Source organism: Ptychodera flava, chromosome 16, assembly GCF_041260155.1.
Source record: "Ptychodera flava strain L36383 chromosome 16, AS_Pfla_20210202, whole genome shotgun sequence".
Taxonomy (NCBI): domain Eukaryota; kingdom Metazoa; phylum Hemichordata; class Enteropneusta; family Ptychoderidae; genus Ptychodera; species Ptychodera flava.
The window spans coordinates 20,225,433-20,237,801 of NC_091943.1; the positions used below are offsets into that span (position 1 = coordinate 20,225,433).

At 41.0% G+C, this 12,369-nt stretch overlaps 1 protein-coding gene across 2 annotated transcripts in view; it reads right to left on the minus strand.

Moving 5' to 3' along the window:
- The window catches only part of LOC139114239 (collagen alpha-1(XI) chain-like), a 115,768-nt gene that overhangs the window by 41,736 nt on the left and 61,663 nt on the right, over nt 1-12,369 (minus strand). For both annotated transcript variants that reach the window (XM_070675817.1, XM_070675816.1), the window contains exons 5-8: nt 5,611-5,751; nt 3,641-3,727; nt 3,111-3,161; nt 141-182 (exon numbers count right to left, since the gene is read on the minus strand). In XM_070675817.1, the coding sequence (XP_070531918.1) occupies nt 141-182; nt 3,111-3,161; nt 3,641-3,727; nt 5,611-5,751 (321 nt within the window). The remainder of the gene's footprint in view (nt 1-140; nt 183-3,110; nt 3,162-3,640; nt 3,728-5,610; nt 5,752-12,369) is intronic.

Consider the following 12,369-nt stretch of genomic DNA (forward strand, 5'->3'; position numbering starts at 1 on the left):
TGGAACTGGGATAAATAACTGGTATGGATGTCAGATAAATGGATATCTGGCTGGCAAGCTGGCTAGATCGGGGCTATTGGCCGCTGAGGTATTTGCTCTATTTATAGAGTGTGAAGGATTGAATACCATGCGTTACTTACCGGCGGGCCTGGTGGTCCTGGTGGACCAGGAATATACACGCCCTGATGGAAAAATGCAAAATGTGTCAGTGGTGGTAATGGAGTTCGTCGGTATACAAACACCCCAGTATAATGGGAAAAGTGGGAGAAATTCTTCATTTGGATCGTAAATTTCTATAACTACCTGTTCCTATAAAGCGTTGCTCGAGACGGGAATTCGCCGCCTGGCTCGCAGGAGTAATTTGAGTACTTCTGTGAAGCGAGCCTAGATAGCTTGCAAATTTAACTCCGATACCCATATATGCCAGGAGACGTCAAAACGTCTTTTGCTGTGGCAATAGTATGATTCTTCATTTTTCAAAGGTGTCAAAAAAAGGGATGTCAAGAAAAGTCCCGGTGAACAATGAATTAAGGTAGAGTGCGCCTCAAGAGCAGAAACCCCGACTCTCAAACTTTCAAAATACTTTTTTCAGTCTACCATTTGTGGGGGTCATTTTGAAGCTTAGGAATTAAATGAAGTTTTTTGTGCGTGCAATTTTTGTGAAAATCGAAAATTTATTTTTCCCCACAGAGTTAAAACAGAGATGGCGGCCATTTTGAATTTAAATGTCGGCAAACGTTGGGAGATTCACTTGTTTAGTAACAAATTTGGCACGCTGATCCCCCTTTTTCTATTCTTGATTTTTAAGGAGAATGGTTAAAAGTTTGCCCGAGGGAAGTTTGCGCATAAGTTTAAGGCTTTCATTTTTGAGGCGCAAACTACCTTAATGACCCACCAAAAGTTCTACAGAAGTTTAACACCAACATTGCCATCGGAGATTAGCCACACATAATACATATGCACAACACACGTATGCTACGTAAAGAGCATTTACTATGAGCCTATACATGAAAATACAGAATGTATGATATCTTGATGTTGTCTAAAAGCTCTCATTGATGCTAGACCGACATCTACCCGCACTAGTCAGTGCTGTCATTAAAGCCATTTTCTTTTTCTCATATTCTGCCTTTTCCCCGTCTTCCTCAATGAATTTTTGATACTTGATATAGTGATAGACTGGAAATTTTCCGTTGTCCTCGACGACATGACTGTTGCAGCCATTTCCCCTTTTCGATAATAGCCCGGGTTTCCATGCGCCGAGAGCACCAGAGTCCCGACCCTTTTGGTGTCTGTTTTGTAGCAGCGGCGTAACCTTTGTTCAATGTTAGCCACACGCTAAAGCATTTTGTGTCGGTCTAGCGGCATGATCACTTTCCCGACAAACTGTTGCGATTCCCGGTGAAAGTCTCGCTAGTGGGGGGGAAAATATGTGTGATTTTAGTTCCACTTACATAACACATTGTTACATGTTTAAGTAGACGGAGGGTATAAACTATGGAGGCTATGTTAGTCTCCTACAGTGAGCATGGAGAGAAAAAAGTAGCAAAGTCTGCCCTGACTTTGTTGCTTGCGATGATAAACGTTGATATGTGTACGGGACAATGGGTTATGATTCTTAAGAATGTGCATATCGAGGGAAAAACCTGTATACTATGAAAGGAAGAAAACATTACGTGCTAGCAAGGAAATGACTTAGAAACAAACAAACAAACAAACAAACAAACACACGCCATAGCTATATATGGAAGCGAGCTGCAAGAGCATGTATGTTGTCACTTATTATCGCAAGTTTCCTCGTGTTTTTGCCATCAACAATGACAAAATGTTATTCACTGATTGTCGACGGTTCCCATGGCACGTCGATTCAGCTGTTTTAGAGCCACGGGTGTAAGACTATCATCGCCGTACACAAGGCCAACCGACAATGATACCTGCACAATTTTGAGCCAGAAAACCCCTAGCTCTTCCCATTAACAGTTAGCGGTCAAGTGTAGAATTCTGCGCTTTCTTGACATAAATACATTGCTCGTCCCGCTACAGTGTGGTGAGGCTATTCTGAATTCTTTGCGTGCCGCGTTGCCATAGCAACTTGGTTCCTGGGTAACCAAATGCAAAAGCGAGACAGAGAGTGCGGACTCCTAATGTGCATTTAACCACGATCCTCATTTCTTTCGCACTTCCCTTCGTCAGTTTGAATCAGCTACACCAGAAGCGAAATAATCATTATCCTACCTTGGTATCACTCTGGCTATTAATTAGCCCGAAGTAATTTTGAAACGCTTTTGGAATACGCCTCAACAAATTGATATTGGCAGCGGCTGAAAGGTACATGTATATGCTGATGATAGAGACCGTGATTTATTAATGAGAGGAAAATTTTGGTATGCATAACCGACTGTATATTGCCTCCATACATCAAACACTTCGCATGCAATGTGCTTGAAATGGCGTCGAGAGATTTTCACGATCGGTGTTCTTGGAACGGCGCCATCCTCAACCATGTGATGACTTATAGCGCCATCCTAAACCTTCTGATGACTTACATTTGTACCAATTCATAATTGCTTAATTCACATTCTCGGATATTTCAAGAATCCACAGCGCTGAATAGGATCGTCTATTTAACTATCAAAAACTGGTTGACAAAATCGCCACCTTTCGGTAAACTGTCCTTCATATGATCTCCCACTTTACAGATATTCAACCTGGAGACACCTACACACTGAGCAACTTGCGAAGAGCTGTCTTAATCCGAAATGCTCATTCACGACAGAGAAGAAACGCACTTTAAACGCAAGAGTCAATAAGATCTTTCTACGTCTGTTAACATCAAGGGTTAAATGAGCTAAAACAATGCAATAACTCTGAACATAAAAATGACGTGTTATATGAGAGAAGGGATTCGGGTTGAGATGTATTATTATTATAGATGAAGACAAAGTGGACAGACATTAAATGGATTAGCAATTACAAACACTAATTAGATTAGTCGAGAGTGGTATCTGATTTGATGAGAAGACTTTAATGATTATCGTAGCTGACTTATGGTATCTATTAGAGGACATGTACAGAACCATGCACAAATGTCAACGGTGACGAACACATACCGGCTCCACAACTGCAGGTTCGCCTTTTTGACCCTTCAGACCTCCGCCGCCCTATAAAAGACACGTTTTATATACATACATGGTAGAGTTGAATGCTTTGTATTGGGTTTGTAAAATACGTACGTTGTGGTTTGTTTGTTTTTTCGAGTGTGGCGTTTTCCTACGCTCTGATATTCAAGAGGGGAAGTTCTAGGAAACACACAGCGCATGTCAGATCTTGGCAATGCCTTGATCATGAAAAGTGTGTGACGTAAAATTATCGTGAAAAGATTGACATTTCTTCCTGGCCATGCCAATGCATTTCAGAAGACAAAATATTGTCACTTGATTTTCAATACACAGCTGTCAGATCCTCAGTATCTAAAAGTAGATCCAAGCTACATGCGGCTCGACTTCAGAGAATATTTGTATTCACTCTTGACTGTTTTCACAGCTTTGCCTCAGTATAGCTCTGAACTATAACTGAAAGGTAAAAATCAATCTTCTATATTTTACTCTTATTTTCACAAAAACCACTGACATCCACTCACCCCATTTTCACCTGGTCCAGGTTTAACGCCGCCGCCGCCTCCTTCGTCTGGTCCTGGTTTAACGCCACCATCTGGCCCAGGCACAGGCTGTAAAATTCCGATCAGAAACAAATATCCGAGGCGGTTAGTAAAACATATTTGACTTAATAAATCTAATTGACACCTTCAAGGCTCCCGTGTGATATGGTTGTGATGATGAAAAAAGACTATACTTTAAAGGTACACTTGAGTCAATAAACTCTCGTAGATGATGACAATTAGAGGTTATTTCGAAATATCGCCTGTTCCTGTGTCGTATAAGCATAGGTGTCATTTGTGCTGCGTCAGACACGAGACGGAGTCAAGTGTCTGACGCAGCACAAATGACACGCATGCGGATAAAGACAAAGAACAGGCGATATTGGGTAATAGCCGATTTATCATATACCCATGCCCAGAATTTCACTAATACTTACGAAAAACCTTAAATTTTGAGGCTTTACTTTCTTACGCCTTGCGCATAAATATCAAAATATTTGTGTGAATAGGTTTCATTTATAAACTATACAAGAAGTCAACATCACGCGCGACATCGCTGCGAGTCGTCCATATGCATATCTCAATGAATCCCGACAAGAAAGACACCGGGATTAAAAAATTGTCGCACAGGGGGGGACTTTTTAAGGTGCAATACGCTATGACAAATGTAACCGATCAAAAACTGTCCTTTGCTTCAAATCTCTCCTGATTTCGATGGCGCTTGATCGTCGTACAGCACGGAGATGGGCCGCCATTTTTGTTTACACTGAGAGTTGCCATGTCAACAGGTGTCGCGCGCGCGACATCGCTGTCACGCTACGCGCTCGCTATCTGTTCGGAGGTAGACCGTGCCATGCGAACGGGAGAATGTTTGCTAGAGCTTGTCTGAAAATACAAGAACTTTAACAGAAAAACCATGGGGAAACATTACAAGACTCAACATATTATTTCCGTATTTAGCAACCCGAAATATTTGTGTTCCTCAAAGCCCTTCAAATTTTTACGTCGGCGACATCGCTTCGCAGGCGGAGAGCGGCAGCCATTTTGTTTGTTTAGGTTGTTTACAATCAAATTGCAAATGTAGTTCGGGAATTCTCCAAAACCGATGACGTTTATCGTACATATCTCAACGTTTACCGTGAAATATCGCGGCTGACATGTTACTGTAAACGTCACTAGGATGAGGCGATACGGGCATGGGTATATGATAAAGTTACTTATCAATATGATTGTACTTTAATTAAAAGAGACAATGTATCATCGTGGCAGATTGTAAAGTTAAAACGAAAAACTTAAACACGAATTGATCGAACAAAATTACGGTTGATCGAATCCATTACGGTTGCAGAAGACAGGATTAGTGACTTTAATCCTGATATAGGCTACTGAATTCGTTGTTTCTTTCTTTAATTCTCATGGAAGGTGACACACTGAATATCATCTGATATTAGCTATTTCAATATCTGTGCTATTGTCGAAATTGCAGGTCCTCATTAGATAAAATTTCAAGTCTGATTTACCGACAGAGTTTGATCAAAAGCTTCTCATCATCAATGCAAATGTTGGGCTACACTCCCGATAAATCGATTCAGAATCTTTAACACTTTTCCTGTGATCCCACCTCTACGTGTTATAGCCACGTTAGTGTTGAAAATGCACTGCAGGTATAACCTCGACAGAATACAAAAGAGCGTCCTCAAGAGGCGACGGTGTCATAAATAGGAGAAGCTTCAGATATGTCACTGCTCCCGGTCATCGTCTCACAAACCTGCATGCTTTCTTACAATGTGGAGATACACTTATGTTTTTATGTAATCTGGTTAACTGTTTACCCCGGGCTGAACTTCGGTCCGTAAATCATGTATGAAACTGAGACATGAAAGAACGAACGAACGAACGAATGAACGACCATTAGTCTAAAACAAAATGAACACTCGATACTCTCAACTTACGCCATCTGGAGTTGATCCGTCTTCGGCTTCTTGGTTTGGCGGGAAAGCCGGGAGGGGAAAGTCACAGTCTGGAGTGTAGTACGAACAGTAATCAAAAGCATCGTAGTAACGGGGTGACATGATCAGTTGTTGGACCAAACCCTGAAGAAAAATAAAAAAATATATATATAATATTTTCCCGCTCATATAATAACTCTTTGTGGCAATGGACTGTTTTGTATTTTAAGGACTTGCAAAATCTGTGCGTGCGCACGAATGACTAAAATATGTTTTGAGCGTTTGTAAGTCGCATCGATTTATGTAGGGGCCACAATCTCTGTTAAAGATGCAGTACCCAAGTTTGACAGCCTTGGCATATTGTGTATCGCGATGGCAAAAGTTCACAGCATGCCGCGTACACTAGCAGAGTGAACTGACGCCAATCACCGATGAGCGAGTTGTCAGAGAGAATATTCGAAATACTTAAAATGCCTGGATACTTAAATTTTTCATTAGTCATGCCTAATTGTTTCTTTAGAAAATAAATCACTTGGGCCACAATGAAATTTAAATCTTGTATAAGATATGTATACTGTCATAGCATACATATCTTATACTTGTATAAAACATGTATGCTATTAAATAGCATACATGTCTTAAACAAGGTTAGGTGGATTGTATACAATATTAACTTGAACCCTTTGAGTGCTGTAATTTTTCCCACCATAATTTTTGTGCCACATATTTTACATTTTTTATAAGTTTTTTCTGAAATTATTTGCATAAGTTTTGACCAAATTGCCATCACATTTCATCTGCAACAGTTTTTCATCAAACTTTTGGCAAAAATCTCAAAAAAATGATATGGTGTATCTTATAAAGGCAACAAAAAATGACTTTGGCGCTCAAAGGGTCAATGGTCTATAAGTGCATCGACCTTTCCTCGCATGTTCATGAAACAGATGGCTAGAGAATCAAATACTGGACATTGTTCATTTAATAGTGTTTACAATTGAGGCAAAGATACTCCTGTTCCTTACAGCATGTTTTTTGATTAAAAAATAGGAATCGTCAGTACATCGAATCCACATGGAGATTTTTATGCCAATGGAAACACCAACGTTGACCAAACTGGGTCTCTATTACTATGCTTTGAATCACTTTTCTGGGAAACACGAGTTTCAAGGTATCACAGCGCTGAAACAGGCGCACGAATTCATTGAATATATCAAATGATTCTCAACAAAATAGAAATATTCCTGCCTAAAATTGCACTCCCTTTGGGTGAAGCCTTGTGTAATACGTATGTTGACAGAGGACTAGGGGCCGACTATTAGACCTTAGGTGAGAGGTCAAGTTCAAAGTTGGACAAGTGCAGCATGCAAAGCAAAACAATTGTTGCAAACTTTCAACCTTTTCAAAAACAATTCACATTCCAGTCGCCCGTATAGGCTTTGCACAAACAGAATGCATGTCATACGCAACCTGAGAACAAAAAACGAACAATTTTTTTAAAGGATACAAAAACTTTGTGTGTATGCATTCTTTTCCCACCCTTCTGAAGATTTGGTGTTCGAACCCTTCGTGTAAGAGACGGAGTTCCGACTCTAGAGCTTCTCTGTACTTTCGGTGCACAATAACCGTAAGTTATGGGGTATGCCCTAAACCAGACAGACATTCTAGATCAAGGAGTTTTCAGATGCCGTCAACTAAGCTGTTCGTGCCAAAAGGTGTTTGTGCGCGGTTTCTCAGCGGGCGGGCAAATTTCAAACCTAACCAGCGGGCGGGGAGAAAAAAATCGACATTTACTGTTGGCGGAGAAGAAATTTCATTATTTTCAGCGGGTGGAGAAAAAATTGTTGACTGTGAGTACGGGAGAATACGTAGAGGGAGGGGAAATCTGTGGCTGACAGAACTTGAGGGGAAATTAAGCGTCTAACTTAGAGGGGAGCAATGTTCGAAGGTATACTGCTAGCTGCTCGCTTTTTTTTGCGTTGATCTGGGTTGCCTAGTTGGGTATCTAGTGAGCAATGGGGAATTTCAGTAGTGGGGAGAGGGCAGTGGGGAGCTTGAATTGTTGTGGGGAGCGAGCAGACTATATACGGTACTGGAGGGCAGTGGGCATCAAAATTCAGTGGGATGGCATATTTTCCGTGCATGCCAGTGGGAAGGCAGTTACGAACAGCTCTACTTTCAACTCCAAATTTTAGGACAAGGTCAAAAATAAGTCAAATCGGTATTATCAGCCTTCAAAACATGTTTTGTGATGATTTTGCGAAATTGATGAAATTTACCAGATGGCGTCACCTGAGGTTTGGCACATCGCTTCCCCTCTTCTATGGGTTGATGCAGCGGGGCTGTTGTATAAATACATATCAGTGACGCTGAGGACATTTTACTTTTCATTTTACCAGATCGAGTGGATAAGTGGGGCTTTATGTGATTTCGTTTTCGAAAATCGGTTCGAAATTTTTTCAAAGTATTTCCTCCCTTCAAAACATCTAATGGTAAATCCCATAAAGTTGTAATTGACAGAATCTTCACGAGGGAGTCACGTGGCGCAATGGGACTAGGTCTCAGTCGACGAGAAGAAACCGTTTATGGCCAATAAATGCTCATGAATATGGGGGCAGTGTCATAAATGACTGTCTTTCAGACGATCACATATCATTTCTTGTTCAGATAAAAGTTTCATCCCACCCAATATCATATTGCAGGTACAAGGACGAACAGCCAATGTTCCTGTAAGCCCATGCACAGCTTGGATCAACTATGTTGGGGGCGCTCTGCTACAAACATGCAAGGCTATAAATGCTGAGCAAGGGTAAAACTATACTTAATTTCAAATTTGTTCTGATCTGCCAAACAATATTTTTTTTTATAAATATTTAACAACACGTCCTACACGAAACAAAAATATGGAGACCTCGTCATGGCCGAGGAGGTTAAATAGTATATTGGGATATGTAGTGAGCGTTTGACTCTGTCGCCTATTTCTGATTTTGTGACTCAAGTTATTTATGCAAGTCTGGGCACCGAGACATGTGACCTTGCTGGTCACTGGAGCACAGCTCTCGACATGTACGCGCCACACAAGAGATTTGGCATGTAAATAACTCACTGACATAACTTCCTGATTTATGCGTAATTGTATATTTGTATTCTGTACATGATATGGTTCACATTTACCTAAAGCCTGCGTTTCGGTGACAGACAAATTTCAGTCTAGTTTAACTGACAAGACACTTCTGCGTTACAGAAGACAGACGGCTTCTAATAATAGACTTTTTCAGCTGAGTTTGGTGCGGAATTAACATACGCAAACGGAGTAGCGACTTTCACTTGTCTCTGTGAGTCCTGTTTTTTTTGCGCAAACGTGGCTATAAATGTCACTCGGGCGGCGTTTTGGCTCCCTTTTTACGGCCGACATGAGTAAACTATTGGTGCATAATTGGTGTTGTAATTGAGTGTCAACATCGTCTGTTATTGTCGTAAATCGAATAGAAAGGGAATAAATAAACAGCTGGTGAAAGGCTACTTGTCTTGCTAGGCAAAATATCTACTTTTACCTATACTCACTGTAACAACGGAGGTGGGGTACTCCTTGCGGTCGCGCATGTGCAAAAAAGCATCATTTTAGGATCTTTCTACGCTGGAATCGAACGAATTTCTGTACGAAAACTTTGCCAGGGTTGAGTCCTGTGGTATACTTCATACTTTCATTGCGTTACGCCTTTTTTATTAAAAGTCTATCAAAGATATAATTAGAATCTGTTAAACAGAAGATCGTTTTCTCTGTCAAACCTTCCTTCTTGAAGATACGCACGTTCACTGACCTGTACACGATTTCGTTTTCTAGTTTTCAAGATAGTCTAGAACCTCCCTCGGTGTGCGTTCTTAAACCCAGATTCGTCCAGGCGCATGCAGACAAAGGGACTTGTCTTCAGAGAATTTACTGGACAATTAATGACTTTGTGATGACTTTCTGCCCGTGGGCTTGTCTACACCTCAGTTGATTTAAGGCATGAAAGGTCGCCCGCGTGGCACGGCGACTCATCAACAATTGACACCTTTGAGCTCCCGAACAATCACCACGAAGCTGTTGGCCGGGCACTGTTGGTGGAGTAACTGTGCTGCAGGCCAGCAAAGCGAAATCAGCAAAAGTACATTTTGAATGCACCTTGGGGACAGATATTTGGACTCTCAAAATGAAGTGTTGAACTCATCACTTCGCATTAAGGTAGAACGCACCTCGGGGACAGATTTTCGGACTCTCAAACTTTTACAATTCACTTCTGATATACCACATGTTGGGGTTCATTTTAAAGGTCTTGGTGTAAGAAAACTTTTCACCGGCTTAGTTTTCTGAAATTCGATTTTTGTTTTTTTTTCTCCATAGAGTAAACACAGGGATGGCGGCCATTTTGAATTTCAAATTACGCCTTGTCCTGAAAGACGATTAATCTGTCCAATGAAACGGGGCATGTGGTTGGTTGTCAAACTGTGCATATCTCTGGTCGGGATACGTAAATCTCTATCGAACGGCACCTCGATGATATTTTCGGACTCTAAAACTTTTACAATTCTATTCTGATATACCACATGTTAGGGTTCATTTTAAAGGTCTTGGTGTTAGGAAACTTTACACCGTCTTATATTTTCGAAAATCGAATATTTTATTTTTCTCCACAGAGTTAACACAGGGATGGCGGCATTTTTTAATTTGATACATTCGTAAATGGTTGGTAGTTTTTTTCTTCAGTACCAAAATTTTCTTGGTGACTCCCGATTTTATTCTCGATTTTGAAAGAGAATTGTTGAAAAGTTCCTTGAGTAAAGTTTGAGAAAATATTTAAGTCTTTCAATTTTGTGGCTTATACTGCCTTAAAATTACAAACTCAACCATCGAGTCGGAGTTAAATCCGATTTCAACGATACACAGCTTGCGCCTTTTTTAAAGTTCTCTCTGCAGCCTATTCTGAGATGAAACCAGTCAAACACTTTCCCTCCGGAGAATGATACAAAGTGTTACGCCTTGTCCTGAAACACGATTAATCTGTCCAATGAAACGGGACATGTGGTTGGTTGTCAAACTGTGCATATCTCTGGTCGGGCTACGTAAATCTCTATTGTGAAGTGTTGAACTCATCACTTCGCATTAAAGATAGAACGCACCTCGGGGACAGATTTTCGGACTCTCAAACTTTTACAATTCTCTTCTGATACACCACATGTGGGGGTTCATTTTAAAGGTCTTGGTGTAAGAAAACTTTTCACCGGCTTAGTTTTCCGAAATTCGATTTTTTTTATTTTTCTCCATAGAGTTAACACAGGGATGGCGGCCATTTTGAATTTCAAATATCGGTAAATCTTGGGTATTTTGTTTCTCTAGTACCAAAATTTGCACGGAGATCCCCGATTTTTATTGTTAATTTGGTAAGAGAATGGTTGAACGTTTCGTTTGAGAAAGATTGAGCAAAAGTTTAAGTCTTTCACTTTCGAGGCGCATAGTACCTTAACTATATTACGCGGAGAAGTGAGGGCGCCCTTGTAATTAATGACACAACTCTCCAGTGACTAACGAAGCTCTACAGTCTATGCTGCGACCCACAAAGGTATTCCGTTTGTAGAAATTAACGTAGACTTATTCAGTGTCTTCTATGAATAATTCTTTTTGGTGAATGCAATGTAGACGAGAAATCACAGCTGTTATGTTTGACCGCGACGTAGAATATCGCGGCGAGTCGCTATCGATCGCTTGCACTCCACGCATGCTCCAAACGCGCCGCAAAAATCAGATGCGAAGGCGGCGTGGTTCTGATCGTAAGGTGTTATAACCTGCTGAAATGACTTTCTTTCACATAACCACTTGAATCAAGTCTAAGATTAACGCTGTCATGCAGTTAAGCTCCGACCGTCTTATTATTGTTTGCTTCCACTGGTATAATCTGCATTGAATTGGGAGCCACGGATTTACCCTTCCAATATAGCACATCTGTACTAATTGCGGTGACTCGAATAATTCACCACATTACAACGCGTCGCTGAACAAATTGTCGGCAATTCGATGCGTCAAGTCCAATTTGCACAGCAATGGGCATGGACGACAAACTCATAAATGTCGCTGAGAGCGTTAGGCTACTGTCACTCCCTACTGCGTGAAGATGGCCAACAATGCAGGCGCTTTGGCCTGGTCCCCTCTCACCGCACATAAGCTGTCACGTGCTTAAAGGAAAACAATAAGTGGGGCTAAAAATTACTTATGTTTCTGGTCATTGCCCTCGTCACTTTGAGCACAGGCTTGCCCTGCTACCAGTGAAGGGTTGGACAAAGTCCCTAGCTCTTACATATTCACAAACAAACGGCAACAAAAGTATTTTGCAGTTAGTAAAACAAAACCCATTACGTTGAGATAAGTCGCATAACAAGGGAAAAGGCCTAGAGAGTATCACCGAATCACTGTCGCCAACTTTTTTTCTCAGGGATTAGATAGAAACAAATTTCTCTTTTTCTCTTGTCCTTTGGTTTACGTAGTATGACGTGCTTTTCATTTAACTGGCTAAACAACAGTGGCTCGAGCAAAGCAAAAAACCATGCCAGACATCAAATGAAAGTGATGTTTTGATTTCGCAATGTGCTCAGTCCGCATTAGTGTTAGCCACTTTGAGATTGAGATTTTGAACGGGGACGCAAGCGTTACCGAGAACTTGGTATTGATATTCATGTCTGCCCGCCCAATGAGACGTGGCGTTCTACCGCCCAGGCGCTTTCACGACAAAC